At 39.4% G+C, this 27,222-nt stretch overlaps 4 protein-coding genes across 35 annotated transcripts in view; 2 read left to right on the top strand and 2 right to left on the bottom strand.

Annotated features, from left to right (window-relative positions):
* The first annotated feature begins 2,088 nt into the window (after positions 1 to 2,088).
* Positions 2,089 to 23,460, top strand: guk1a (guanylate kinase 1a). 6 transcript variants are annotated; one of them, XM_069157595.1, is made up of 7 exons: positions 16,563 to 16,685; positions 20,559 to 20,672; positions 21,128 to 21,169; positions 21,287 to 21,522; positions 21,677 to 21,761; positions 21,840 to 21,925; positions 22,387 to 23,460. In XM_069157595.1, exons 1-7 carry the CDS (start codon positions 16,652 to 16,654, stop codon positions 22,423 to 22,425), a joined length of 636 nt encoding a protein of 211 aa, XP_069013696.1. In that variant the 5' UTR covers positions 16,563 to 16,651; the 3' UTR covers positions 22,426 to 23,460. The 6 variants fall into 6 exon arrangements, with proteins under 6 accessions (XP_069013694.1, XP_069013692.1, XP_069013696.1 ...); XM_069157593.1 differs by lacking the exon at positions 16,563 to 16,685 and adding an exon at positions 2,089 to 2,210 and having other exon boundaries at positions 21,128 to 21,522; XM_069157591.1 differs by lacking the exon at positions 16,563 to 16,685 and adding an exon at positions 15,468 to 15,770 and having other exon boundaries at positions 21,128 to 21,522.
* On the top strand, positions 4,724 to 9,260 carry arf1 (ADP-ribosylation factor 1). The gene is made up of 5 exons (XM_069157597.1): positions 4,724 to 4,828; positions 7,079 to 7,281; positions 7,394 to 7,504; positions 7,603 to 7,727; positions 7,831 to 9,260. Exons 2-5 carry the CDS (start codon positions 7,137 to 7,139, stop codon positions 7,987 to 7,989), a joined length of 540 nt encoding a protein of 179 aa, XP_069013698.1. The 5' UTR covers positions 4,724 to 4,828; positions 7,079 to 7,136; the 3' UTR covers positions 7,990 to 9,260.
* On the bottom strand, positions 8,159 to 16,454 carry cunh1orf35 (chromosome unknown C1orf35 homolog). The gene is made up of 8 exons (XM_069157589.1): positions 15,889 to 16,454; positions 14,467 to 14,614; positions 14,334 to 14,379; positions 13,774 to 13,856; positions 13,259 to 13,331; positions 12,898 to 12,977; positions 12,621 to 12,743; positions 8,159 to 11,189 (listed from the first exon to the last, which is right to left on the bottom strand). Exons 1-8 carry the CDS (start codon positions 15,983 to 15,985, stop codon positions 10,934 to 10,936), a joined length of 906 nt encoding a protein of 301 aa, XP_069013690.1. The 5' UTR covers positions 15,986 to 16,454; the 3' UTR covers positions 8,159 to 10,933.
* Positions 23,461 to 23,967: 507 nt separating the features above from the next.
* obscnb (obscurin, cytoskeletal calmodulin and titin-interacting RhoGEF b) overlaps positions 23,968 to 27,222 on the bottom strand; it is a 61,378-nt gene continuing 58,123 nt past the window's right edge. For all 27 annotated transcript variants that reach the window (XM_069157559.1, XM_069157558.1, XM_069157561.1 and 24 more), the window contains one exon: positions 23,968 to 26,409. In XM_069157559.1, the coding sequence (XP_069013660.1) occupies positions 25,305 to 26,409 (1,105 nt within the window). In that variant the 3' untranslated portion in view covers positions 23,968 to 25,304. The remainder of the gene's footprint in view (positions 26,410 to 27,222) is intronic.

The raw sequence follows: 27,222 nt of genomic DNA, 5'->3' as shown, positions 1-27,222 counted from the left end.
CCATTGGGATATAGCTGGATTTAAAACTGGGAACAGGGGTGGGACAACCCTGAAAAACTTGTATACATAGCAAACATGAATCAACTTCAAACCTTGTTTGCACTGAGGGAAACAAGAAAGTCTTTCAAAGAAATGCCTTTATCCTCACTATTGTTTCATCTTGCAATGGCTCGTCATTGCCCACGAGGATGCTTGAAGCAAGTTTCAAAGACAAGAACAGCAGATGTAGCCTCAAATATTACCAGTCATTATTTCACAGGTAGCAATCCTGGTCAATGTAGGTCATGAGGGTGCTGAGAAGAAATGGACCATGGTAACATCACGTACAACCAAGTCATCGTTTACCAGAAAATCCAGTTTCCTGGCATGGACTTTGTGTTCCATGGTACCCTTACACCTTGCCAGTATACCCATATCCTGCAAGCCAGCGATTCCCATTCTTAATACAACTCCCCTCCCACACCAGAGGGCCCCATGTCCTTTCTGAGGAAGTGCGTCTTTAAAGAGCTTGTCTTAACCATCTGTCACGGATGTTCTAGGACATCTCCCCTCGACACCATTGGCTCCCACATTGGAAATGAAAACCAATATTCGAATGACAACATATCACAAATGCTCTCTTCAGGGTCCAATTTTCAATCCAAACACACTCAACACACACCTCTGTTTCAAAAACTGCCGTCAAAATATTCGAAAACAATCTTCATCTAATAATGAGTCAATATTGAATCGAATACTTCCGTATGTACCCAGGGCGGAGTGCAAAATGTTATGTAAATCCCCTTAACGACCTTTTCAGGCCATCGACAATCACCATACAAAGGTGACTGGCAGGCGACACCAGTGCACATTTATCCTTTTGCCCTGGCCTGTCTCTCTCTGTAGCGCCCCCTACTGTGAGAGGCGTGGGGTACGGTGCCCAGTGGCACTTGTTGCCAATGGAAGAAGCCAGCATGGACCCTCTCATGGCAACGATGCAGGTCGTTGTAATAATGTTTGGTTTGTTTCTTGCTTCACACCTCCTTTGGGATTTTGCCCGACCTATAATCCAGTACATGAGACGCAGAGGGAGGCATCCCATGCCTGTCCATCCGAGTTCCAGCCTTGCTTAGCCCAAACCCACACTCCTTTGTACGACTCACACAGCAGTCTATTGGTTGCCCCAGGGACATTTCATAATGTGCACCTATTATCACGATTATTATGATTACTAAAACCCGACAACACAAACCCCAAATCCAAAATACGTTATTTAGCTTGATGTGCAAGCTCACGAAACTGCAGACAACACGTTTCTTAAACAAAAAACATAAAAACATATGCATATTCACACATTCTTTTTCGCTGCCTGTCTCACACACACACACACACACACACACACACACACACACACACACACACACACACACACACACACACACACACACACACACACACCAGATCAGCGTTCCCAAGCCCTTTACTGAGAGTTTTTATCCTTGCTAGGCCTTGTCTCAGAGGGGAGTCAGGCCCCTACTGAGATCCTTACCCACTTCCTACTGCAAAGCCTGTTTTGCCCCTTGGCAGTCTCCTTCCATTCATAAACTATAGACGAGCTTTGCTTTCTGTCTCATGAGCCATACATTTACTTTGGTTTGGGCATGACTGACTCAGGGATTTAGACAACGGTTCACAGGTAATGATGTAGTCCATATTTTCATCCCAGAAATTTTTATTTTTAACCAGAGCGGGGGCCACTTCTTTGAAAATCTCCTCAGTTCTACTGTAGCTGGCCCCTTGGAGGCCGTGGCCCCCAGGTGGGGATAAGTGTTCTGGAGACACATTTAACAAGAATAAAAGAGGGATTTTTTTTTTTTTTCTTTTTTGTTATTTAAAAAAAAAAGAAGATGTCTAAATGTGTGTCTGGTACGCGCGTTTGTGCACGTGTGGGAAAAAGTTGTCAAGGGTTTACAAAAGCGGTGTCATCAAAATTTGTTTGCGTGTTTGTGTGTGCGCTTACAGGGGGTGTGTGTGATATATACACCCCCTACTGTCCTTTTTCCTAGCGTCTGTCCACACATCACAACTGTCACTATCCAGTGAGATATGAAGCCGAAAAGGAGAAAGAAGGGGAGCTGTTTAAATGGATATTACCGCTGGGTTTGCCTGTGGAGTACGGTGGATTCAGCTTTAACTCTAGGACCTTTACTGTACCTTCGCTTCACTACATGGTATGTTGTAAATGCATATTATGATAATGTCAACCAATAAAGCCTTCTTTTTTTTTTAAGTTAAAATCCCTGTAGATTAAAGAATAGGTCAATTAATATTCTGATTTTTATGTTTTGAGATTATTTCTGCCTCATATATCTCATTTAAATTCAAAATGTTCATCTTTGAAGCAAACAATGACAAATTATCTACAGAAGTTTACAGACAATATTGTTTTCAGTCTGAAGGTATGATTTTCCAGCAGAGGGATTATTTTAGAGTGCAAATCTGTGAATTGGCTAAGACACGCTACAGAAGATACAGCAGTTATAAAATATTAATTTTGACAGGTTTCATTACAAGTGTTGGCCCTTATCTGTTATGTCAGACCTCAACACCTGCACCTGTGCTGTGATTCTGTGCAAAGAGGAGACTGGGGTCTGACTTTTAGAGGGTTTCAGGAGTATGGTGGAGGACCAAATAAATTTAAAAAAAAACTTTATGGCTACTTTTTACTTCTTATCTTCTCGAACTGTACTTTTAAAATGCCAGTTTTTGTGGACTGAGCTGGAATAGTTTTGCAGGGGAAAAAAATGCAGAACTGTGCACAGTTAAAGTCTTTGTTCTCCGCTGTTTCTGTGATTTAAGTCTGCTGGCGGATATTGGTCCATCTGCTACTGGTAGAAAAGGAAAGTCACTGACATAGATGCTCAACAGCGCCAGTGTTTACCTTGGATTTGAAGGATATGTTTTGCTTGTTTTTAAGATAATAAATAGGGGCATCCTGGTATGTCATTAGTTATCAATATTTCAAATGTATGTGCTTCAGATAATCAGAATGACAATGCAGTGGGAGAATGAAATGCTTTGTTATACTTTCTAAACCCGTGTACGAGAGAGACTTGGACAAACCTCTAATTTACTCATCTTCACAAACTACAGATAAAAACAGACCGTGCTGGCATTCATTCAAGACACATCCACAACATAATGAGCATTGCTACAATTATAACAAACATAACTCCAAAATGAAACTTTCTCTAGAACAAAGAAAACCAGACTGATCTTTATTTTCTGTTTTATCATCATTTTAACTTGAGTTTTGAAAAGATTTGATAACATTGTAGAATATTTTCATGTCAGAGAAAACTATGTCATTTAAAACGAGAGAATCGAGGATACTCGAAGATGTTTTGAGGACTTTGAAATCTTTGGTTCATAAACAATGTCCTTTTTTTGAGGTCGTCACTTCACAGTATGTTTTCTAAAACTGAAAAAGTTGCATCTTTGCAATATGCTCTTTCGGTTAAAAAAAAAAAAAAATCACTAAACAAGAAGGAAGAGAAACGAAGAGTGTGCTTAAAGAAAAAAAAAGTTCCGCTGCATTGATTTCAGATGTGCACCGTTTGCATATCGAGAAATGACTAAAACTAGACAAAAAAGACAACAGAACTTTGCTGAATGACTCTGAGTCAAGTGTGTGAATCTAAACAATTGCTATGGGTGTAAACACTGTCCACAAACTTAACAAAGACAGCAGTTGCTGTGAAAATATGCTGAAAGCGATTTCTCAGGCATTCAGCAGGGCAAAACCACAAATTATGGTTGCAGAGAGAGAAGGCATTATGAGCCTTTACTGTGTGGTCCATCACACTTCTCCCCTCCTGCTGTTCTCTTCTGGCCTTCTCCCCTCCTGCTGCCCCCTCTGCTGGGGTTAGCAGGCATAGTTGACCCTGGTTAAAATTCAACTGTCCCAACAATAACACGGTGAGAGTTTTCCTTTATGACCGGGTGATAGATAAAAAAAGAAGAGACAGTGGCAAAGTTTGAAAACACAAATACCCTAACAGACTAAAATTTAAATTGTACAGTGGGACAGTCTACGGCTCATCACCAGGATGCCCCTGTAGCATCTTGGAGAGTAACGAGAATAAAACTGGTAAATTGGTTCATAATAGGCCTCAGATATAAAAACTCTATTAGAGATGAGAGTTTTTTTTTTTTTACATATATATGTAATATATCAATATAACATTAAATCATTTTGTATATTACACACACACACACATATATATATATATATATGTAATGACACATTTTTAAAAACTGTTTTATGGTGTAATTTCATGATCTTGCAAATCCCCTTGTGTTATAAATGCTGTCATACTATTTGTGGCATGAGTTTACTTATACAGTTTTTAAACCCGTCTGTGAATGGTTTGTGCTGAGACAGATATACAGATAGATAGAAGGAAATTACTGTGTAAATAGGACTTGTTTATGTATCTATTCATGTTTCTCGTAGATCATTACATACAAATTGCTGCTTTTTTTAATCAATGATTTGCTTTAATTAAGGATACTGTTACTAGAAGCTATACTGTCGAAAAATATATTATATTTTCAACAACGAACAATTATGACGTGGTAATAAGACTGTTTATAAATGCTTAATAGAAAGATTAAACCAATGTAACGATACTAAAGAATGGAGCCTGTCAGCTGTAATGATCCCTTCGGCCACAGGGGGCGACTCCTCCCAGCCCGATGATCCCGGAAGTTTTGTTTGGCCTCTGACGTGTCACATTGTCGCCATTTTCTTGAGGAAGGAAACGCCTTGAGGGGAGGAAACAACTGAGTAAGTGTGTAAGAAAGACTAAACCGAAGCCTTTGTCGAGCAATTTTAGCAATATCCGATTGCAGTCGAATGTAAAGCTAAATATTTGCAAGCCAAATCATATAGTGTGTGTGTGTGATTGCGCTTAGGATCGTCAGAGAAACAATATGACTTGCAGCTAAGAGCTAACTTTAGCGGTGAGCTAACGTATCAGAGCCGACCAATCTGACCCTTTCCTGGTATTTCCTTATTTATTTTTTTTAACTCGCGTCGACAAGTCCGGTGTATTTAGTTGGCGTGGGAAAAAAAACCAATAAATATTAACTCTGCGAATAACTGCTAAACATCTGTAGTAGTTAGCACCTCACCATAGCCAGCTAACGCCGGTGTTTGTTTACGTAGTCGGACAACTTTTAGCAGCCTGACATCCTAAATGTCAAAGTACTCCAGTGAGCCGCCTCCGGTCTTCCATTGCGAAATTACCGGGGTCCAAACATGTTTTCTAACTGAGGAGGGCACCTCCACTGATACAGGCTCACGACTTGGTTAGTCCTGCAGGGTAGCGTCAGCCTCTCTCTCGTGTCCTCGGGTCCCCTTCGGTTTCAATACATTTTTATTTTTTTTTGGGGGGGGGGCAACTTGTCTGCACACCATCTAAAATATTGGGGTGTTTAAAAAAAACAAAACGTTGAGGGGCACCACAAGTGTCCGTTTGAGATGTGTGAGATGAGCCCAGACTAATGCATGACTGCATACAGTAATCACAAACTTGTGACAGCAGGAGCAAACGATGCTGTTCGTTGGGTGTGTTGGATATCATCTGTATGGGTGACAGAAAGTAGAAGACAATTCGAATTATTTATTTAGCCCATACTAGCTTTATGCATTAATTAGTAGAGGAATTAAAAAAAACAAAAAACTTCATCACTGCAGGTGGAGGATTTCCTTGTCTCTGGTTGAAATCCTGACAAGAGTTACGTACATATGTTGTGTGATCAACAAGGCTGTATGTGAATCCGTGTTAGAGACCAAAATTAAACGAGATGACTAAACAATAAAATGAGGACTTAATGTAGGATTATGACACTGGCCTATAGTTGTAAATATAATTAATTGCTCACAATCTTGGGGTCAATTTTTGTTTTTATGGGTATTTTTGCTCTTTGTCCCCCAAAATACCCGACACTATTTTCCCTCTTCTCATTATACATAGTATGTAGCATAGAATAGGTATAAAGGTAATTGTCAAAACAAATCCCTGAAGGCTGTTTAAAACACTTACTATTGTTCTGAAGGTATCTCTATAACCAGGATAATTTATTCTTCCAGATCTCAAGACACCTTAGGTTAGGTTAGGTTAGGTAGTTACTTACTTTATTAATCCCTGAGGGTAATTTTTTTTCGCTACAGCAGCATACAGAAGCAATAAGATAATAATAGAAAAGCAATAAAATAGCAGTAAAAATAGCAGTAAAAAATATAAATATAAAATGCACAGTATATAAAGTACAGTATATATCTATATATATTATATATATCCTTGAGGATTCTGTGAATATAAACGGCACCATGAACACAGGATCTTATAAACAATTTGGTTTTCTTAAAACTGTACAGTGTACAAGCACGGTTTGCAACTTTTCAACTAAAAATTACGATGAAGACATTTCTGGATCATGTTTCCAAATTCAACTTTTAGATGTTTTTCCTCGAGGTTAACATTTTATCACCGATGCAGGGATCTGTATGACGGTACTTTAAATACCTCAGATCCAGCTTGCAAGTAGGTGGAGAAAATAACTATCTTTAGGGATGAGTCACTCAAATAGCATGTAAATGATTTGTCATCTCGACAGCATCTAGAAAATCTAACACCAAGTGGGGCTTTGAAGGGGTTCCATTTAATATATCTGCTGATTATCATCTAGACGCTTAAATTAATTAATTGGCCAGAAAATGTGAGAAAATAGTAAAACCTGCAGAATCCCATCTTCAAGTAGTGTGTTTTGTGCGATCAACACACAAAATGATCTTCAGTTTACTGTCATGTAAGACAAAAGACGAGCAGCACGTTTTCACGTTTGAGAAGTTGGAACAAAGACATGTTTGGCAATTTTCTTTAAAAAAAATTACTTCAATGAAAAACAAATGATCAGATTTGTTGCAGATTATTTTTCCATCTCGTGACCAATTGATTGGCTAATTGTTTTAGCTCTACTATAAATTCTGCTCATCAGCAACACGCCTGACAACTGATCTGTTTCTCTACAGGTTTTTGGGGTTTGTTCAAGTGTTTTTTGTCAGAAGTTGGTTCCCATCAGCAGTCGCCATGGGGAATATGTTTGCAGGGCTCTTTAAAATGTTCGGGAAGAAGGAGATGAGGATACTCATGGTGGGTCTGGATGCTGCTGGAAAAACAACTATTTTGTACAAGCTTAAACTTGGAGAGATTGTGACTACAATTCCCACAATAGGTGAGTCAAGCATTGTGTTTTACATCACACAGAATAGGACATGCTGTCTCCTGCTGTTACTGGGAATTTAAAGTTTGTTTTTAGTGTAATTATTTGTTTCCCTCCCCCCCAGGTTTTAATGTGGAGACAGTAGAGTACAAGAACATCAGTTTCACAGTGTGGGATGTTGGTGGTCAAGACAAAATCCGACCGCTGTGGCGTCATTACTTCCAGAACACACAGGGTACCTTTTCCTTAACGCCTGACAAAATAATTACTCTAGAAATTACTGCTCATATTTCAAATATACACTCATTTGTCTTCCCTTTGTTTTTGCTCCAGGTCTCATCTTTGTTGTGGACAGTAACGACAGAGAGCGATGTACTGAGGCTCGTGAAGAGCTCCTGAGAATGTTGGCAGAGGACGAGCTGCGTGACGCTGTGCTATTAGTGTTTGCCAACAAACAGGTAAGTCATAAAAGGCTTTGATATAAGCAGGCATACATCACAATAACCATTTTTTTCTGTTGGCCGGCTCGATCTGTAATGTTTTCTCACCGCTTGTTTTCAGGACCTTCCAAACGCCATGAATGCAGCAGAACTCACAGACAAGATGAGTCTCCACTCCCTGCGCAACAGACACTGGTACATCCAGGCAACCTGTGCCACCACTGGAGACGGTCTCTATGAAGGACTCGATTGGTTGTCTAATCAGCTTAAGAACCATTAATAATCACAGCATTTAAGTAACTAATCCACTCCACCCGATCTCCGACCTTGCTTTTTACTCTTAAGGTGTCGTAAAACCGAGTTACCCTGTACTGGAAGCTGCCCTCACCTCAGCTGTTATTATCAAACAGACAGACCAGTGGTGGAGGGGATCAGTTCTTGTAAAGCTGTTGTTTTTTTTTCTTATTATTTTATGTAACTGTAAATATATTTGGTAACGGGGCAGCTTATTGCACTCTTTAAAATCCTACCGTGGTTTGTTGCTCTGTCTGGCTGTCAGGCAGCCTGGTGTGCATCGAATAAGAAAAGTGAGGCGAGGAATCAAACCAGCACATGTTGGCCCCAAGACCTCAATGCGACTTATCTGGTCACAAGTACTGTAAGGAGTGAACAACGAGCGGCGTTTCATTTTTAAAAACTGAATTACACACTGATGCACTACTTGCAGCTACGATGGTAACTTTTACCGGTGACAACATGCACCAGCCCCCTCGACGTACCATTTAGTAAACACTGGCATCGACTATTTTTTTCCCTCTGTACTGACATCACAGTGTCTGTGAACACTTACCAGCCTTTGTTAGAAAGTATGAGAGCTTAAATTGAGAAATGTTGCAGTGATCTCACATCTACCTGCGCCATTGTAGTTGGGGAGACAGAGTCTGCATTGGATCTTCGTATTTTAGCGTCTCAGGTTGATCATGTGCTGCCTTTGTTGTGCCCTACTTGTTAGCGAACCTGCATGATGTGGTCTGTTGGTCTTTAAGGGCATGCATATCTACTGGGTGTTTACATCATTAGGCAGCAGAGAAACTATTATCCCACTAAGTACTTATTTCCACAGCCCTACACTGTTTAAGTTTTGTGTGTGTGTACAGTGAACTAAGGAGCTGCTGAGAGTCCTCACTGAAGGCTCTAACAAGTCATGCCTTTTTTAATTCTACTTAATCTAGGAGGTGGCATTTCGATGGCAATACATTATCAGCTACATCTTCTCCATAGTGCCAGTATTTCTTCCTTTGCAGCACATTGTCCTTGCGGTAAACAGGAGGTCATACGAATGCCTTTTTATCCAAGACACGTTGCCTCTTATTTCTAAGATTTGTTTCTAAATGGTGTGGGTGTTATTTCTTCTGGGTGCATTAAACATTTTTTGATTTATAGTTGCATAAATGTTCTATTAACCCCTTAAGTTTGTCTGTTTTTTTTATGTGATGCTTTTGTTTTGTGAGGGAAAAATAAGCACTGTAATTAAAGTGACTGGATACAAAATGTTTCAGCAACTGATTTTTGTTGTTTCACACTATGCATTCAAATTTTATTGTAGTCTACTCACTTGGCAGGTTGTTTTTTTTCATACAAAGTCTACTTCTTTGATACTAAAATAAGCACAACAAAATAATGATTAATCTGTTGATTGGTCAATTAATTGAGAGACAACCCACAATTTTGATCATCCTTTTCTGTTATTAAGACATGAATTGAATATAAGGAAGTTTTGGACTTAAGCAAAAACTATTAAACATTTTACCAACATAATTGATCAAACTAAAACACAACACGCATTCAATAGTTGATAATCAACATAATTTAGTTCAGAGGATAGTAACACACTTTAGGAAACCCCAAACGCTGGTGTCAGCAACCTCTTAGGGCTATCGCCCCCTTGACCCAGGAAGAAATATGATGCCCCAAGGTGATGAAACCACCCAGCGTTTAGGTTATAGCAGTTATGTAGAGAGCACTGCCTGCTTCACATTGTGTAAGGGCGGCAATCTGGGACAGCATTCTTGCAGGTTGATTAGGCTGCTATGGTTAATGCAGCCAAGCCTATAAAACATGGCAGGAGAGTATGGTAGCGGTGGAAGGGGAGGTAGTTTGAGTCTTGGGTGCCTCATAGGGTGGCTTTGTCTCGCCTCCTCTCCTGCTGCTTCATCAGCCTGGTTTGTGTGTGGCGGTCTAACGGTACTCGGCCATATAAAAAGGACCAGCCTGGTTTTTTGCACTCTTCTTTATGAATGCCTTGCTCTTTTTTTTTAGTGTACCCCCCCAGGTGCCAGCCAGCAGAATACCCTCTTTCGGACCAATTCAAGGCAAATGCAAACACTACACTCTATTATGACCAGTGGAAAGCATTCCAATGGTATCGCACCAGTCAGGGAGCTCAACCTAGAACGATGAGGGATTAACGAGTGCTGGCTTGACTGGGAAAAGAAAAGGAGCGGAGTCGCTGGCTGGTGCGAGAGGTACAGTGGCATGGAGGAGATGTGCTAGGACGAGAAAGGAGTCAAGGAGCATCTTGGTGGCTTTTCAACAAAGTTACTAAAAGAAACAGACTCTATTCAGATGAAGGCTTAATTTAGTGAGACAGCTGTTAAAAAGTTTTAGGTTTCCTGATGTGAAAAGGTACCAGCTTATACATAGCACACATATATGATACCTGAGAATATTCAGACATGTTCAAGTCGTTTTCTAGGTCATACAAGGAGAATATGTTTTTTCTTCTTACAACAACAATAGTCTGAGTTTAAATGATCCTGTCAGATTTCCTGAGCACCGAATTTCCTTTCCAAAATATTTGATCTTGCATAGTATTAAGATAAAAACAAAAACAAAATCTGGTATTTGATTATTTAATCACATAAAAAGTATTTTAAAGAATACTTGAGAAACAGAACCCGTGACACCCCCCCCCAAAAAAAAACAAACAAACAAAAAAAACACCAGCATCACAGCCACATGACTAACTGTCCAACTTATTGAGTAAAGGAGTTAAAACATGAGGCTAAAGTATGTCACACTGACTTGTCTCCGTCTGCAGTCCGTTTCCAGGGTAAATGAGGTCTTCGGGGCGGTCAAGCTGCTGTAGAGCGCTCTGTCTGCATTATGCATCTTTGAATTGAGGGGGTGGGGGTGGTGGTGGGAGGAGGCGGGTTGTCAGGACACTAGTCGTCCGAGTCTGTGTCGTGGCGCCGCCTGTGGCTTTGTGCGGCACCAGCAGGGGCCTTCTTGTGGATGGCGGGGTTACGGGGGACAGGAGACCCCCCGTCAGAGGAGTCTGTGTCATGCCGCTGCTGTCGATGATGGGGGTGGGAGGGCTGTCGCTCGGCCTTTGCCCCCCCCCTTGAATGGCTGTCATGGGGTCTGGCTCCACTCTGACTGTGGTATGATGGATTATGATGATGGTGGTCCTTTCTGTGCCTGGAAAGTAAAAAGGAAACAAACACTCAATGACTTGGGTGTGGTGGGGATACGGTAAGATGTTGTGAGGCTGGGGAACAAGCAGCTGCCGCCAGCTTTATAGTGACGTCCACAGAAAACGACAAAGTGAACATAACTGGCTGCTGTGTCGACAAATTTCTGTTCAACACCTTATATCATGAATCCTGCACACTAACCGTCACGGTTCAGTATATTATGTTCCCTCTCTCACAAACATAAATTACTGAAGCATATAAATCATATTTTTCAATCTTGTATGACCCCATTCTTTCCCTGGGCTTTCTAAAAATAGAGGATACATCTAAAGTTTTGTGATACATGGCCCCCGAATTTAAAAAGGTCATTTTTCAAGTTGATGTCTAGGACAGTGTCTCAGTGCCCTCTAGTGCTGACAGACTGGTTGGCTGCAAATCACAGAACGTGGGCACAGTCACATCAACAAATGTGCAACACACACACCGATCAGCCACAGCATTAAAATCAAACAAAAGTTCAGCAATAAATCCTCCATTCATAAGAATCATAATGTTCAGTTGTTATTTAGTCGTATTGAGAGGTGTTGATTTATTCTAACAGTCATTTTGGAGACTGTAATCTGAGGTGCTGTTGAACTGCACCGATACCGAGAGGTGTTCTTAATATTTTGTTACTTCAATTTAAATGAATTGGGTTGATAAAATATAAGCAATATAACACAGTACAGTTGAACAGCACCACAAATGAACATTAAAATAAATGAAGACCTAAATCAGATAATAACAGCTGAACATTGTAATCCTCATGAAGAGACGGTTTATTGCTGGGATGTTGTTTTATACTTTATGCTTCACCTGTCAGTGGTGTTCATGTTGTGGCTGATTGATGTATTTTAGTAACAAATGACAAAATACCTCTCCCTCTTTTTTTTTTTACACACACACATTTCTGATATGCTAATACATTATGAACCGTCCAGCCACTTCAGGTCGTCTGGGAAAGGTCTGCTTTCTGCCCCCAGAGTCAAAACTAAAATGGAGAAGCGGTGTTCAGCTTTTATGCTCCACATATTTGGATTTGCAAGTCTCGGTTCTTTTAAATCAAGGATGAAAACTTTTCTTTTTGCTACGGCTTTGTATCAAATCAAAAAATTACTCAGTTCTTACACTCCACAGTGAATTCTACTCATATTTTTCTATGCAACTTTTTTTATTTTATTTTATTTCTGTGACTGTTGTTTGTCTTGCTCTGCTTTTACATCTTGTCTTGATGCCTTTTATGTGAAGCACTTTGAATTACCTTGTTGCTAGAAATAAACTTACCTTCCACAATACATAATGTTTTTTCAAGACATAGTTTATAGTATTCCTGTTATTCTGTCCTCCCTCAGGTGAAAGCTAATGCTGTAAGTTTTAAATGGAGAAATGAACCAACCTCTTTCTGTTGTCATCCGACTCGTCGGAGGACGAGTCTCGTCTTTCCCGTCTCCTCTTTTTTTCCTTCTTCTTTTTCTCCTTTTTGCTCTTCTTTTCTTTCTTTTTCTTTTTGCTCTCGTGCCTTCAAAGATAAAATAAAATCAAGTAGTGAAGATTACTTTTTGATGAAACTAATTATGAGAAGCTGGATACAGGGTCACATTTTGTCCAGTAAAGTTGAATATTAATCGTGTCGGAAACATTTTAGAGGGGGTAACTAAGATTACGCATCTCACCGTTGCTCCATCTCTTCTTTTCCTACAGTCTCAGATGTTCTTGGTGCTGAAGTGTCCGGCAAACCTTCAGTCTTGTGATGCTGCGGAAAAAGCATTTTTTTCTTACATTTTTTGCATGAAGGTGAAGTTCCCATAAAATGAACTGCCTAGTATTGTCACTAATATATATATATATATCTATATATATCTATATATATATATAGATATATATATATATAAAAACACTCAAAAGGCTAGTTTGATTATTACACATCACCTTTGGCAATCAAAATGCTTGGCACATGCATCATTAATCATATCAATAGCTGCATTTAAATGTCACATTATAACTGAAAAGATTAGCGGGAGCAAAAACACTTACTGTGAAAACAGGTAAGCCTATTTTAGCCGCCTCCTTCTCTTTTTGGGACAGCACCATTTTCCTTGACCCCGCGCTGCAGACAAAAACAAACACTTCACAATCATGTCGTTTGCTCTAAAACAAGAGTAGCTAATACAAGATTAAAAGAAAGAATAAAAATGATGACCTTGGTGAACGAAAATCCTCAAAATGGGGGACATTTATATTTAGGAAATGACACATGAATGGTATATTTGAAAGATGAAGAACTTGACATGATTCCTTCTAACATTATGGAGGTGATTTACACATGGTAATCTACAGAAATATTGTAAATGATATGCATATTTAGTACAGGATTATTTATTTTTACAGACTGAAGTTCCAGTTGTTCCTCTTTTACACATACTGTCCTTTTAAAACGTATTAGTTCATTTTATTTTGTTGCCATGTCTATCAGGTTGTGATATGCCAACATTGACAGTATTCTTAACGCTACAGTTTCATATGACGCAGACAAAAGAAAAAACCCTCACCTGGAGCTTCCCAAGCCTGAGACACGATCCACATTTCTCTCTTCACCATCAGCTTCTTCCCGCCTGCAAACTTCTACAAGGTCCTGGCATCAAAATGAAATTCGATCATTCTGCCTTTGCAGCAACGGCAGATTCTTTAAGGATGTTCACAAGCGATGTAACCGGGGGTGACAATCACCAGAAGTCCCGCGATGCAATATCATCGCGATACTTCAGTCACGATACAATATTTTTGCAATTTGAAACATTTTGCAATATGCCGAGTATCGCAATAACACATATTTATGACCTTTTTCCTATTTAAATTATGTCCCCAAAGGAAAACTTTGTCCACATCCGTTTTGATAAAAACAGATGTGGACAAAATGGGATTGTCAAATCGACAGACTTGACAATCCCATTTTGTGGTGTCATAAAAGTTGCACGCACCTGACAAATTTTTGTTTATTTATACAGTAAAATATCAATACTTGCATTTAATGTTAATATTGCCATTTAAAATATCGCAATATTATGCTGTATGCTGATTTATTTTTTCCTCCCCCCTACATGTCACATACCTCTTTGGTCAGGCCAGTTGGTTGTCTCTTTATATTCTTGTGCCCACTAGATTAAGAGTAGATAAAGGCAAACTGATTATATATTTTACTTGACAGTTTTGTAGAAATGTATTTAATGGGAAGTTATACGTACAGAGCAGCCATCAGTGCCTCGTGCTCTGCTGCCTTAACAGCAGCAAGTTCCTCTGCTTTGGATAACTCGCCGCCTTTTTTGTCTTTAGCGTACCACGACAGATCTTTGCCTTTTTGCCATCGTCCTACTGGTGCCATCAAGGAGTTGCCTGGAAAAAACAGAGAAGAAGTGATGCTGGTTGAGAAAGATGGTGGATGGGGATGCTTCATCAATATATGCAACTTTTCTTCTTTTTTTATTTTAAGAGGGAAATGCATTTCCTTTCAATTCCTACATGTTATTTTCTGAAATGTTGCACAGCTCAGTTTTACCCAAAACATTTGAACCAGCATGTCCTTGTTGGTGAACGGCAGGTCATATCTGAGACAAACCGTTGACTGCCCTCTGTTACTTTAGATAGGATTTTATGTGCGTCGAGTTAATAGGATTGATGGATGTAACACTTTCTGGTTCACAGCCTACATCTGAATACAATTCATGGGTTCAATACTGAAAATAATAATCCATTCCAGCTCACTGTAAGTCTGCGACACAATCTGTGGTTTAATGTTTCGTCAAGAACACATGATAAAACAGTGCAAACCCCAAAGACATTCAACAAAGTCGAACATTTAACAAGCTGGAACTGTCAAATATGTTGCTTGTTTGTTGGAGAAAGGACCCAAATGTCGATAGCTATTTTATAGATTGACGAATATTAATACATGTAGCTCTATGATGATACTGATTAGACTATGCAAAATGTACCGCGCAGCACAAAATAATGCTCTGTGGTGCAATTGTCCCTTTGATGTAACACAGTATAAGTAGAAAGCTTATAATGATGTTTCACTTCGGAAAATAAACATTCTGGTTAGCATCCTCTCTGCGGAGTGGCCTGTTCAAACCAGATGTTTTAAATCCCTGCTGCTCAGCGGACGAGCAATAAGTCTTTTTTTTTTTTTTACTGCACATTTAGATCCATATCCGGCGTTTACTCGAGTGTTCCCCAAAGTACAACTTGCATAAGTTGTGGGACGTTATTTTTGTAAAAAATAATAATAATAATACATTTAAAAAAAAAAAAAAAAAAAGAAGAAGCCTTGTGTGCCACATCTCTGCTGGCTGCTCCGTACTTTTTGTTTCGCATGCTGACCTGCTGACAGCTGTGTGTGAGCTCAGATAACGAAAAGGCTGCTACGTGCGTCTGCTCAGAGAAGGAGCGATGAAAGTTACCTGCAGCGTGTGAGGTCGGAAAACAAGACTAATACCAAGCGACTGGACCAGAGCTGACTCCGGTGTAATGAAGGATTCGACAACAAAAGGTACGGGGAAGTAGCATGTTGGGTCAGGGCGTGGAGTTGTTGTTGTTGTTTTTTTGAATTATCGTGCTTCGTTAGCAGCCATTAGCAGTGATGTCTCGCGCTGATTGTCGGGACTTACCCAGATAATTTTCTCGGTGCTTATCGACTTTCACGTCATCCCAGTTGAACTGGTCCTGGCCTCCTCGCACCCCTCCGGATCTTGAGGAACCAAACATTTTCGTCGGCCGACTCGGTATTCAAAGGCAGGCAGGGCAAGGCAACGTTAGCTCCTGCAGCTAACTTTAGCCGCGTTAGCACACGACCCGAACTCTTGGCCTTCGGCAGTCGAAGTCACTCGTCCGAGGGGGGGAAGGAATTCAGCAGGAAGTTAACTCCCTTGTTTTGATCCAAACAACGTGGCTGCGGGCGGTGGAGTTTTCTTTGACCACCGACACCTACTTGTGTCAAGTTATTTTCCGAAGTATCCGCTTCGCATGAGAACTAGTTGGCTGAAATAGAAGTCGTCTCGAGCCGGGCGACGTTGTCCGGATAAAGTCGCGGTCCTCCGCGTGCTCGACCCTGCGTATGCGAGTATCCTCTTTTACGGAAGAAAGCGGAGCCGCCACTTGGTGAAACAAATATATTTAAAACACCTCCGTTTTACTGTCTCCTCTCTTTGGCAATTTTTTTTTTTATTATTATTATTTTTTTTTTAAACTCTGCATTTCATTTTGATTTTGTCGCGCGCATTCTTGACGCTCGTGAACGTGTTGGTGTTTTGGCCCGCAGTGATGACGTAGGCAGCACGGCTTTAATCGAATGGCTCTCAGGGCAAAAAACAGCAGATGAGGGAGGAAATCCTTCGGACACGGTGGCAAAGTATTGGATTAACGTAACTCCCGATGTACGTGAGATATTTTTCCAGGCTACTTTCAGGTAGGAATGAGGATGTTTGATTTTTATCTATCTGCTGTATTACAGAAAGCTGATTGAGTCTGCCATTCATCTCTGGAGTCAGTTTGTTGTTGCTGCCTCGTTACAGAAGATGGTTCTTCTGGAGCTGGTTTAAATTCAGATGTCTGATGCTGATGCAGACACAAAAATACCTCCATCAATTTCTTGTAGTTCAATCGTTAGTATGCAAGATGGTAGGAAATCATTCTCTACGTGGGAGACATGCGTTTTCTTACTAACAACTTGTATACGCTTTTTAATTTTTTTTTTTTTTTAATCAAAATCCCATAGACATCCATTGTATTTATATCTAGGCAATGTGTATAGTACCCAATGTTACCGCCTGATAACATGTGCAACAGGTCACTAAGATTACACGTTGTGCATTTCAGTTGCATACTAGTAAACTGTACATCAGCTCATTATGATGAGCTGCAGTTAGTAAGTAATATAAATGTAATACAGCCTAATTACACAGTATTTTAAATCCCTGTATCTTTAACTCACACAATTACAATAATGTTAATTTGTTTTTATATGACTATAAAGGCATCAAAATATCTTTACCTATTTTCATGCAAATCATAACACTTTATTGCTCCTGACCCTGATTTAAAGTGCACTTTGCAATGCACGAGCTGAGTGTCTGTCTGTGTTAGATAATGCTGCCACAAGATTACTTTATAATCATGAAACGTATAAAGTCGTCCTTTTGTTGTTTCTCCATAAAGCTGCAGCATGTGAATATTTTCCATTCTGATTAGCCCACCAGATGTGTTTTCTGTTAATGTAAATTATTTTGTCTTATTAAATGGCAGGAAATTGTGCAAAACACCAGACACACTTTCCCTGAGACAGAGGTGACAGTCCAAAGCACGGACGATACAAAATGTAAAATCTTATGAGACCAAGACAGACATTAACTCATCATATCTAATGAGCTAAAACAGTGACCACATTAATTGTTGACTAAAATAGTTGCTGATCTTTTTCTTTTTTTGTTAATCGACTGATTGATTTTTTTTTTTATTTTTTTACTTGAAGTGTGTCAGCTCTCGCTCTGAACACCTTGCCGATTCTATCAGATTTCTGAAATTTAAGAGATCCCACGTGCTTTAAATTGTGCTTCAGCAAATATGAATCACATGAGGTTTAGTGCACATGGTTAAAGTCAAGGAGAACGCAGCTTCTAATCAGTCAGCCAATGCTGATTGTAATCTCACATGGCTCTCGTTTCCTGTCATGCAGCACCCTGTTAGGTACGAACGGTCTACTTCTCGCGTGGGTGTTGGATTGTACGTCTCTGCAAGTATCATTAAGAAAGGAAAATTCGATCTTGTTGAACTTGAGTCTAAAAGTTGCCTTCCTTGAGCAAAACACAGAACTGCTTTTTCCAGGGGGAATGTAAATTCCTCTTTGGCCTGCGCTCAAACATATGTATGGACATCCGGGAGGAAAAAAAAAAGGTTTTCCATGTGGGACTGAAGGTGCCACATAAATTTATAACGTTAATATTCAATGTAAAATATCAAAAATGATGAAAAATACCCATCCATTGTTCAAAGTGATGTTTTAAGATTGTACATTTAGTCTGGCCGTTAACAGAAGAACCAAAATTATCTTAAAATAATATGAAACATTATTAACGCAAACAACTCTTGTAATGCTTGGTGTTTTTATTTGAACTACAATTTCAGTAAATGTTCCCACACTAAATATCTTTACCAAAGTACAAAGTATTATATCAGGGGAATTGTTCCTTCCATCATACTTAAATGTCTTTATCAAACTATGTCAAGTGGTTTGAAGTCACTTATTTTATGATATAAAGCTATATAAATGTCTATCACCTTCCTTTTTTAAAATTTTGTTTGACTGATGACCATACAGTTTTTATTCCAAAAGTATAAGTAGCCTACATGACGTGCATGATGATCTTCTTTATATATGTGGCTGAAATGATTAATCAACTAAAATAATCTGCAACAGTCGTGATAAAAATTTAAAAAAACAACAACTTTGCACTATTGTTTAGTTGTTTTTAATTTAATTTAATTCTATTTTATTTTATTGTATATACTGTGCATTTTTACATTTAATATTTTTTACTGTTATTTTATTTCTTCCTGTATCTATAAATGCTGCTGTAGCGAAAAAATTTCCCCTTGGGGATTAATAAAATAACTACCTACCTACCTACATACCTACCTACCTACCTACCTACCTATTCAATCATTTAAAAAGTCGTTCAATCATTTCTCAAGCAAAAATTCCAAACTGGTTGCCAATCAAATGGGAAGTTTTGCCACTTTTGTCAGTTTCCCATTATTGTAAATTATCTCTGTTAGAAGTTGTCTTCTTGGCCTCTGGCCAAAAGTGTAAACAATTAAATACTTCAAAACTACAAAAATATTTGATTAATCAGAGATGTCAGTCTTAGATCAAACTTTTGAGAATCCTGTTCGAAACTCACCCATGGACAGGCTTTTCCTCTTACTTCTGAATAAGAAACTCCTGCACCTTTAAAATGAGCCGTGTTGCTGTTAATAGGATTCAAGAGGCAACGGAGAATGACTCTTGTCATCTGCACCTGCAAAGAAAATCTGGTGTGCCTGGAAACAGTGAGGTGCATAATGCTCGGATTTTTATTCCCGGGTTTTAACAGATCATAGAAGATTGATTTTTAAAGTTGGCTTAGATCTACATCGTTTTTTATTTGTAATTTGGTACATGTCATCATTCCTTATTGAATACCTAATTTTTTTTAACTCATTACCAAGCCGTCTGATATCTGCCGTTGATGTAAGTAATCGGCCTATAACCGATAACCATGAGGGTCGATAGTTTCTCTTCACTGAATCTCATTTATTTGCCTAATAGCACAAATATAGCTGATTTCTTACTGCTAATATGTGTAGTTTATGTTAATGGTTATAGAATTCTAGGTTGTTTGAGCCTTTGAACTAAGAATAAAACACATCCAAGTCTTTACTGCAGCATCAGATCATTACAGATTAATAAAATATTTACTTTACGTCAGAGAAGAAAATCTACTGGAGGGTAAAATTGGCCCTGCCCTCTGACCGTCTCCACTCCCTCCTACTTTTCCATACAGTCACACCCTCCACGCTCACTCGAATTCCACGTCAGCTTGAGCTCTGTGTGTTTTGACAGAAAGGTAAGGAGGAACATTACAGGCATTACTTTATTCTTCACTAATTACATTTCTCTTTGTTATTCAGTAACTAAAGAATTGTTAGAATTGAAATAAATGCTCTATTTCAGGGTAGAAAAAGTGAGATGTTGAGAAACAAGGAAATCTGGGAAAGATCAGTATTGTGCTTTTATGTTTTCAGGTATTAGATGGCTGCATAATTTAATTTGAAGGACTTTTAAGTTGTAGTTTAATTCAATGTATGCATGTCTGTATTAAAAGCCGGGTTTTTTTTGTATGTCGTAGCTCTTCTATTTCTTCCTACCACCGTGAGTAGAGTAAGGCTCTCTAATTTGTGCGTAATTGCTCCTCAACAGCACCATGGCAACCTCACTTTTTGCCAACCAGCTGATTGCCTTTGCTCTTGAGGGAGATGTTTTGGTCTCAAGCGTGTGGTCTATGTTTGGGCACCGCTTGCTTATCATTTTTCCCATCTGACCGAGGTTTGTCTGAGCCTGTCGGGAGAGTTCTTAAACAACTTGTCTTTTTACACTCGTATGTTTGTGCACAGGCTAAATTTGGCTCCTGTGATGGCTCTTGTAGGATTCCAGTGGTTTTTGTGTCGTCCTTCCAACTACACCCAACGTGTTTCCTATACTGAATTGCACTCTTTTCTCTACCTCTCTCTTTTTTTTTTCCAGCTATGGCTGGACCCAGGCCTGTGGTGCTGAGTGGCCCGTCGGGGGCAGGAAAGAGCACTCTGCTGAAGAAGCTCATGAAAGAATATGACGGTGTCTTTGGCTTTAGCGTCTCCCGTAAGTGTGCTACTATGTGTCCTCGACAATAAAGCATTTAACATTAATTTTGTTCAGAAGTGAGGCTTGTATAGTTAAAAAAAACAACTGCTCGTCATGAACATTTTCTTACAGATGTGGACTTGTTTAGTTTATTTTCAGGCAAACAAGGCTGCGACTAATCATTATGTTAATTAAAAGTTAAACTGCTGATTATTTTCTTGATTTATCAGTTCATAAATGTCATAAAAATCCACTTAAATTTACATAAAGTCAGTTTGTGCTTTGAAAATTTGGATTTTTCTACTATTTGCCAACATTTTATGGGAAAAATAATTAGTTCTATCAATCAAAAAAAAAAAATGATCTCGAGTAGTCAAGAATGAAATAATTTTCTGTCACTTTTGTGACAATTGTTTCAGCTCTAGATTTAAATAAAGTAGAGAACGTGACATAAATAATTTCTTATTTCTCAGATACAACGAGGAATCCTCGACCTGGAGAGGAGAACGGCAGAGGTACAGCTTGTAGCTCCTCTTTCAAGACCACTAAAGCATCTCATAACAGCTTCAATCAACACTGCTGCGGTTTTCTCTGTGTATTCTGTGTCCCCTTTTTTTGTGGGGGTGTTTCAGATTACCACTATGTCACGCGGGATGTGATGCAGGCTGGCATCGACAACGGCGATTTTATCGAGAGCGCAGTGTTTTCGGGGAACATGTACGGCACGAGTAAAGCCGCCGTGCAAGACGTCCAGGCCAAGAACCTCATCTGTATACTTGACATTGAAATGCAGGGAGTGAGGAACATCAAGAGGACAGACCTCAATCCCATCTACATCTCCATCCAGCCGCCATCCATGGCAGTCCTGGTGAGCACACAAGCGAATACATTTCAATCAATCCATACAGTGAGCATGTGTCTCTGCGTTTCCCACCAGACTAGCTTTGCACCACGGTGACCTGGTATTACAGGGTTTCAACTGCTCCCTGAATGCTCTCTGCCTCCTGTTTTTATTGTCTCAGGAAAAACGTCTAAGAGACAGAAAAACGGAGTCGGAGGAGAACCTCATGAAGCGTTTACATGCAGCCAAGGCGGCCATAGAGTTCAGTAAGTAGCTTCCTCACAACGGTTTAAAGTTTAATAGATGTTCAAATCATGACTGAGCTTAACTGCATCTCCTTCCAGGTAAAGAACCGGGTCAATTTGATGTCTTAATTGTGAATGATAATTTGGAAGACGCTTACGGGCAGTTAAAAAATGCTCTTCTTGAGGTGAGTCGCAATGATACTAGATAATCAACACGTCTTAAACAGTGTTTTACAAAACATTTCACTACCTTTGTATAGTGAATGTTTTCACATAGGCAAGATTCAATTAAAGCCAGACTTTGTAACTTTTGAAAGAAGAAAAGCAACACTATGGCAGAAGAGGACCCGCTCCATATGTATATATGAAGGGCTCTTTCTAAGGTAACAAAACCACAATGATTCTTCGCTTCAAATGTGAATATTTTATTCAGTTTATGCCAATAGATCCCCCTAAATTCTACACACTGTCTAAGGAGAATCTTGGGAAATCTGTCCACGTCCTGTAATTAACACTAGCGGCCAAAGGGGTCACTGTTCTTCAAAAGTTACATAGTCTCGCTTTAATTTTTCTTTGTCTATGGCTGTAAATTTGTCTGCACATCCTGACCAATATTACTTACTGATATTTTTTTTTCTTTCCGTAGGAAATTAATAAGGTCAAGAAAGTCAACACATCTTCATAGGAGACATCTTTTCAGTCCCGTCCAACCACTCCTCACAAAACCACAGACCTCTATTCCAGTTGTATACATTCCCTCAGATAGCGGTCTGTGACGCTCAGACAACATCCCTTAGCAGATGTACAAATACATAGTAATGTTTGGAAGTAGTTATTACCAAATAATAACATAGTATAAAGTGGACCACTAGTTTTTTTCCCCCGATAGGAAGTGCTATCTGTATTTTTACTTTCAATTGTGTAAAGAAAATTACTCCACTAATTCTTACTTGAAGTGTGACTGGCTGGTATGCAGGGAGTTCCCTGTTGAACAGAATTCAATGCACACAGAAAACCTGTACTGCGAGCAGCTTTTGTTCTCTCACCAACCCGGATTTGTGCAAACAGGGAGTCACAAAGCTCATCACATCATGTGGACAAACTGATCTTTCAAGGGTTTAAAAAAAAAAGAAGAAGCACATATCGGCATATCTTGGTTCGTGGCACAGAGTTGTGCCACTCTTATCACTTAAGTTTTTTTTGTGCAATCAGTCATACTGTGCTGATGATGAAATTGATTTTTTTTAGACAGTGAAATGCACTGGTGACAGACGCGGTGAGCATTTAGTGTCAACACTCAGGCCCCTGCAAGTTCAGGAGGTAAACTCAACTCTGGAAAACATTGCGGTCGTTTACTGTCAGCGGGTCCATGTGGGTTGACTGTACTGTTGAAACAATAAAAATATTCCAGTGCTAGTAAAACATTTGTCTTTTGAAGATATCTGTAAATTGCCAGATAAATGTGCTAACTACGTTTATAAGTTTAGTTTGCTGTGTAACCATAGATACAGTTGTGCTCTAGTTGGATTAAATTCCATCATGGAGGACGAACTCTTGTTTAGAACAAACACAGAAGTACATCTAATGTCACTTCGAGTTTTTTTATTTATTTTAACAATTTAACTGTTTGTTTTACAGTTGTAAATTTGTAAAACTTTTATATTGTGTAACTTTATCATGTTGCAGCTTCACCTGTACAGTAAAAAAGACATCCAGCGTACTGTTTCAATTCCTTACAAACAGAGAGCTTTTTAACTTTGAAGGGATGTTTATTTTACTTTTATATATTGTTGAGAATCAAGCACATAATTTACTAGCAAAAAGGAGATTTACTAACAAAACAAATTTACAATCCATTTGTAAATTGGAATGTTTGTTCTTTCTTTCTTCCATTTTTGAGTTTGGGAATATTAAAAATACCCAAACTTTTATTTTACAGCACCTTGTAACATTCCTTTTTTGCGCAAATGATCTATGGTTCCCGATATTACCATTTATTATTTGTTACATCATACTTATTAAATTAATGCAGTACTCTGATTTGCCATTTACAATTAAACCAGCTAAAATGTGCTACTCGTGGAAAAAAAAAAATCTGTTTTTCATAAGTCCATTAAATGTCCAACAGTAAAATCATGTTATGTGTTAAATCTTCAATAAACATATTACAGTACAGAAATGCATCATTTGTCTGAGCGCTACGGAAAGAAATTATGCAGGAGGCTGGTTATTACTGAGTCTTTGCAGTACACTTATTTAATTCAACACTTTGTACTCAAACGTCCAAAACTACAATGTACAGTCCAAGCAATTATTATCTGTTAGTGCTTTAATACTATTACATAAATCTTTTAACTGACACATTTAAACGATGCACATGCCACACATCTTTAAGGAGAAAGTAATTATACTCACTTTTAAACTGCATTCAGAAGGTACTATATTTTGTGAGCTCACGTACTTTGCACAAACATTTTGTACTTGATCAAATATGAGACAACAGTTGTGATAAAACTGAACAAATGCTTTAGAAAAGCAAATACATGCAGTCACTCATCTAACTATGTGTCACTGACATAAATATCCTTCTGATGGCCTGTTAGTCTGCAGATAATTGTACTGCATTAACAAACGCAAATGTCTAAAAAGCTTGAGTACAAAATACAGTTCGTAATTGAAGGTAGGAGAAACCTCTGTTTTACAATAATAACTGATGTAAAACAGGTTATCAGTTCAACTGCTAAATGATTTGCTCGTAGAAGTGTCGTATTTGTATAAGCTGCTCACCAAAAAACAACCACCAACGTAGTAGAGAACTATATATCTATAATTCAAACGCACATCTTTGATTAAACTTAAACAACAGCCCGTGGACCATAACAGTCACCAAACGTCTGTTGTTTAAATATTCAGTGTTGCTCATTTAAATTAGGTCATAGAAATACTGACATAGAAACGTGCATCACCTCATTAAACGCCATCATTTCCTGCTCCAGGAATCTGAGGCACTGAGGCAACATTTCTTTAAAGGTACAAAAGTAAAACTGAAAAAATATGAATACCTAAATGTATTTTAGACCTATAGTTTTATGTATATAAGAAGAGGCATCACTGAAAAATAATGCCTGGATCAGGTAATATTGGCAAGTCAAGTCCATGATATTGTGAAGGTATATATCATCGAAAACGTCTTTAAACAAAATTAAACTCAAAGTGAAACATTGAAATCGTTCGTCAATAAAATGTAAAATCTTAATTCCTCGGTTTCTGTCCACCACATATACTGTACAACAGATACTGTATAGGTCATACAGGAGTTGTGACAGAACAGTATGGGACGGAAACCTTCGTACAGTGATCTGATTAACTCGCCTCGTCCACCGTTTGTCACGAAAACAACTCGGAGGGGGAGCCCGTTTTATGATTGTCAGCTACAAAATGGAATGGTTTGTCAAATGTAGTGAATATATTTCAGGTTACAATTTGTCTTTATCATGTTAGTAGAAATGTCTCTATTTAAGACCAAGAAGGTTTGTGGTATCAAATTGAATTTGTTTGCTTCTACTAGTTCTGATAATGTTTATCTCTAATTTGAAGAGTGACAGGGTTGCCAACTGATGTGTAACCGTAGGTCTGAGTTGACACTTTAGTTTTAAAGCTCCGCTGCCCACCCTCGACTCTTTGCACCTCTGAGCAGTATGAAGGCTTCACTTCCACCTTCGCGTGGCTCACTTGGATCGGGACGTGCCTCTCCGTCCTGGACCGGGCTCCGCTGGATTGTGGGACGGCAGATGGGAAAAGGCTGCTGGACAGATGATCTCTGAAGCGACCCAACAAACCGCTGCGCTGCCTTGTCACCGCGTCGGGGCGCCCCACGTTCAGAAGCACCGGCTGTCCCACTGTGGACCCGCCAATCTCCCTCTGCAGCACAGAGATCTCACAGGGCTTTTCATGTGAAACATGGTGGCTGTCGGAGGAGCCATAAGTCTCTCCTTCTTCTGGGATGTAATCCTCCAAGTCCTCGAGGGTCAAAACATGATCCCCTTGTTTTAGCATCACCGGCTCCTGCCTCCTGAACAGATCACTTTTATCGTCTTCATCATCGGGTTCAAAAATGACAGTCTGCTGATCATCCAGGTCATCGCTGTCTTCTCCAGCTGGGATGAGGAGAGATGAGAGCTCATGTATCCCTCCAGAAACAGAGCCAGAGGCAGCCTCCTCTTCCTCCCAGGAGAGCGGCTGGCTGCTGATGTCTCCCTGCAGATCGGCCTGTGCCTGCTCCACCAGTTTGTTGTTGGAGTTGTTAGTGTTTGGGTTCTCCATCTGAGACCGTTTGGGTCTTGAGGGAGTGCCTGCACGCTCAGACACTGCTGGTGAGATACCTCTCCTCCTTGGCAGCCTGGGAGACCTATTAACCTTATACTCAATGACCTCCTCTACTTCTACCCACCTGGGCCTGCTCTCCATTGCTCTGGCTTCAGCTCCCTCCGGCTCGGTGACATAGAGGGTTGGAATAGTGGTCTTTCTCGGAGCGGGCATCCTTCTCAGCCTGGTTGTCGGAGGCTCAGGGGTGGAAGTCTCAGAGCGGTGGGCACCAGCTAAAGTCAAGCCGGGAGATCTGTGCCGCCTCATACGTGGGTTCTTCACCACAGTGGTTATAGTCTCCTCACTGGAGTAAAACAGAGGACAGCAGACATTACTAGAGCTACAGATAGACTGGGCTGTAGGTAAATTTCACTGATGATCAAAACTAGTGGTCTTAATGGCCACTAATAAATCACCCGCCCAAGTGACATTGAGCTATGTAACTACTTAGGTCGAGGTGACTTTCCAAAAACTTGAATGGAAAGTCTGACATACATCTATCCAGAAGCATACTGCAATGTACTGTGGATGGTTTAGAGGGTTAAAATCACAGTTGGAAGTCTTTCTGATTGCATTTTTGCCGTTTCAGTCTATTCTGTACGTTCATTTTATGTCTGTCCATACTGTAAGCACGATTCCTCCACTGTTGTACAGAAAGTAAAGCCCCTTTAGGTAAATATGTGATCTCAGATATTAGGCTATGTAAATAATATCTATTTTAGTTGAAGTATTGTCCCGGTCTTTAAAATATAAAAGCTGCGAGATGAGCTGCAATAATCAAGTTGCCACTTTAAATATTAGCACCCTGATGAAAACAGCCCATCCTTTCATCATCCTTGTGATAAAATCCGTTCTCATTCAGGCTTTAAATACTACACAATGCATACAACACATGGGGGCAAATAGAGAGACACATTCAATAGTGCTCCAAATTCCCTTTTCAGCCCATGTTATCTTCCAGCTTATACACAACTACACAAAGCCAGCAACTGCAGAGCAGGTTTGTCCTAAAACAAATACCCATGAATATTTTGTATGTTGATATTATCAGTTAAAATATGCACAGATGAATTTAGTCAACATACTGCAGTTACAAGAATAATTTGTTTAAAGAATG

Source organism: Embiotoca jacksoni, unplaced genomic scaffold (genome assembly GCF_022577435.1).
Source record: "Embiotoca jacksoni isolate LCO1_2020_lvr unplaced genomic scaffold, fEmbJac1.0.p SCAF_22, whole genome shotgun sequence".
Lineage (NCBI taxonomy): Eukaryota > Metazoa > Chordata > Actinopteri > Embiotocidae > Embiotoca > Embiotoca jacksoni.
This window is presented reverse-complemented; position numbering and strand designations above follow the sequence as displayed.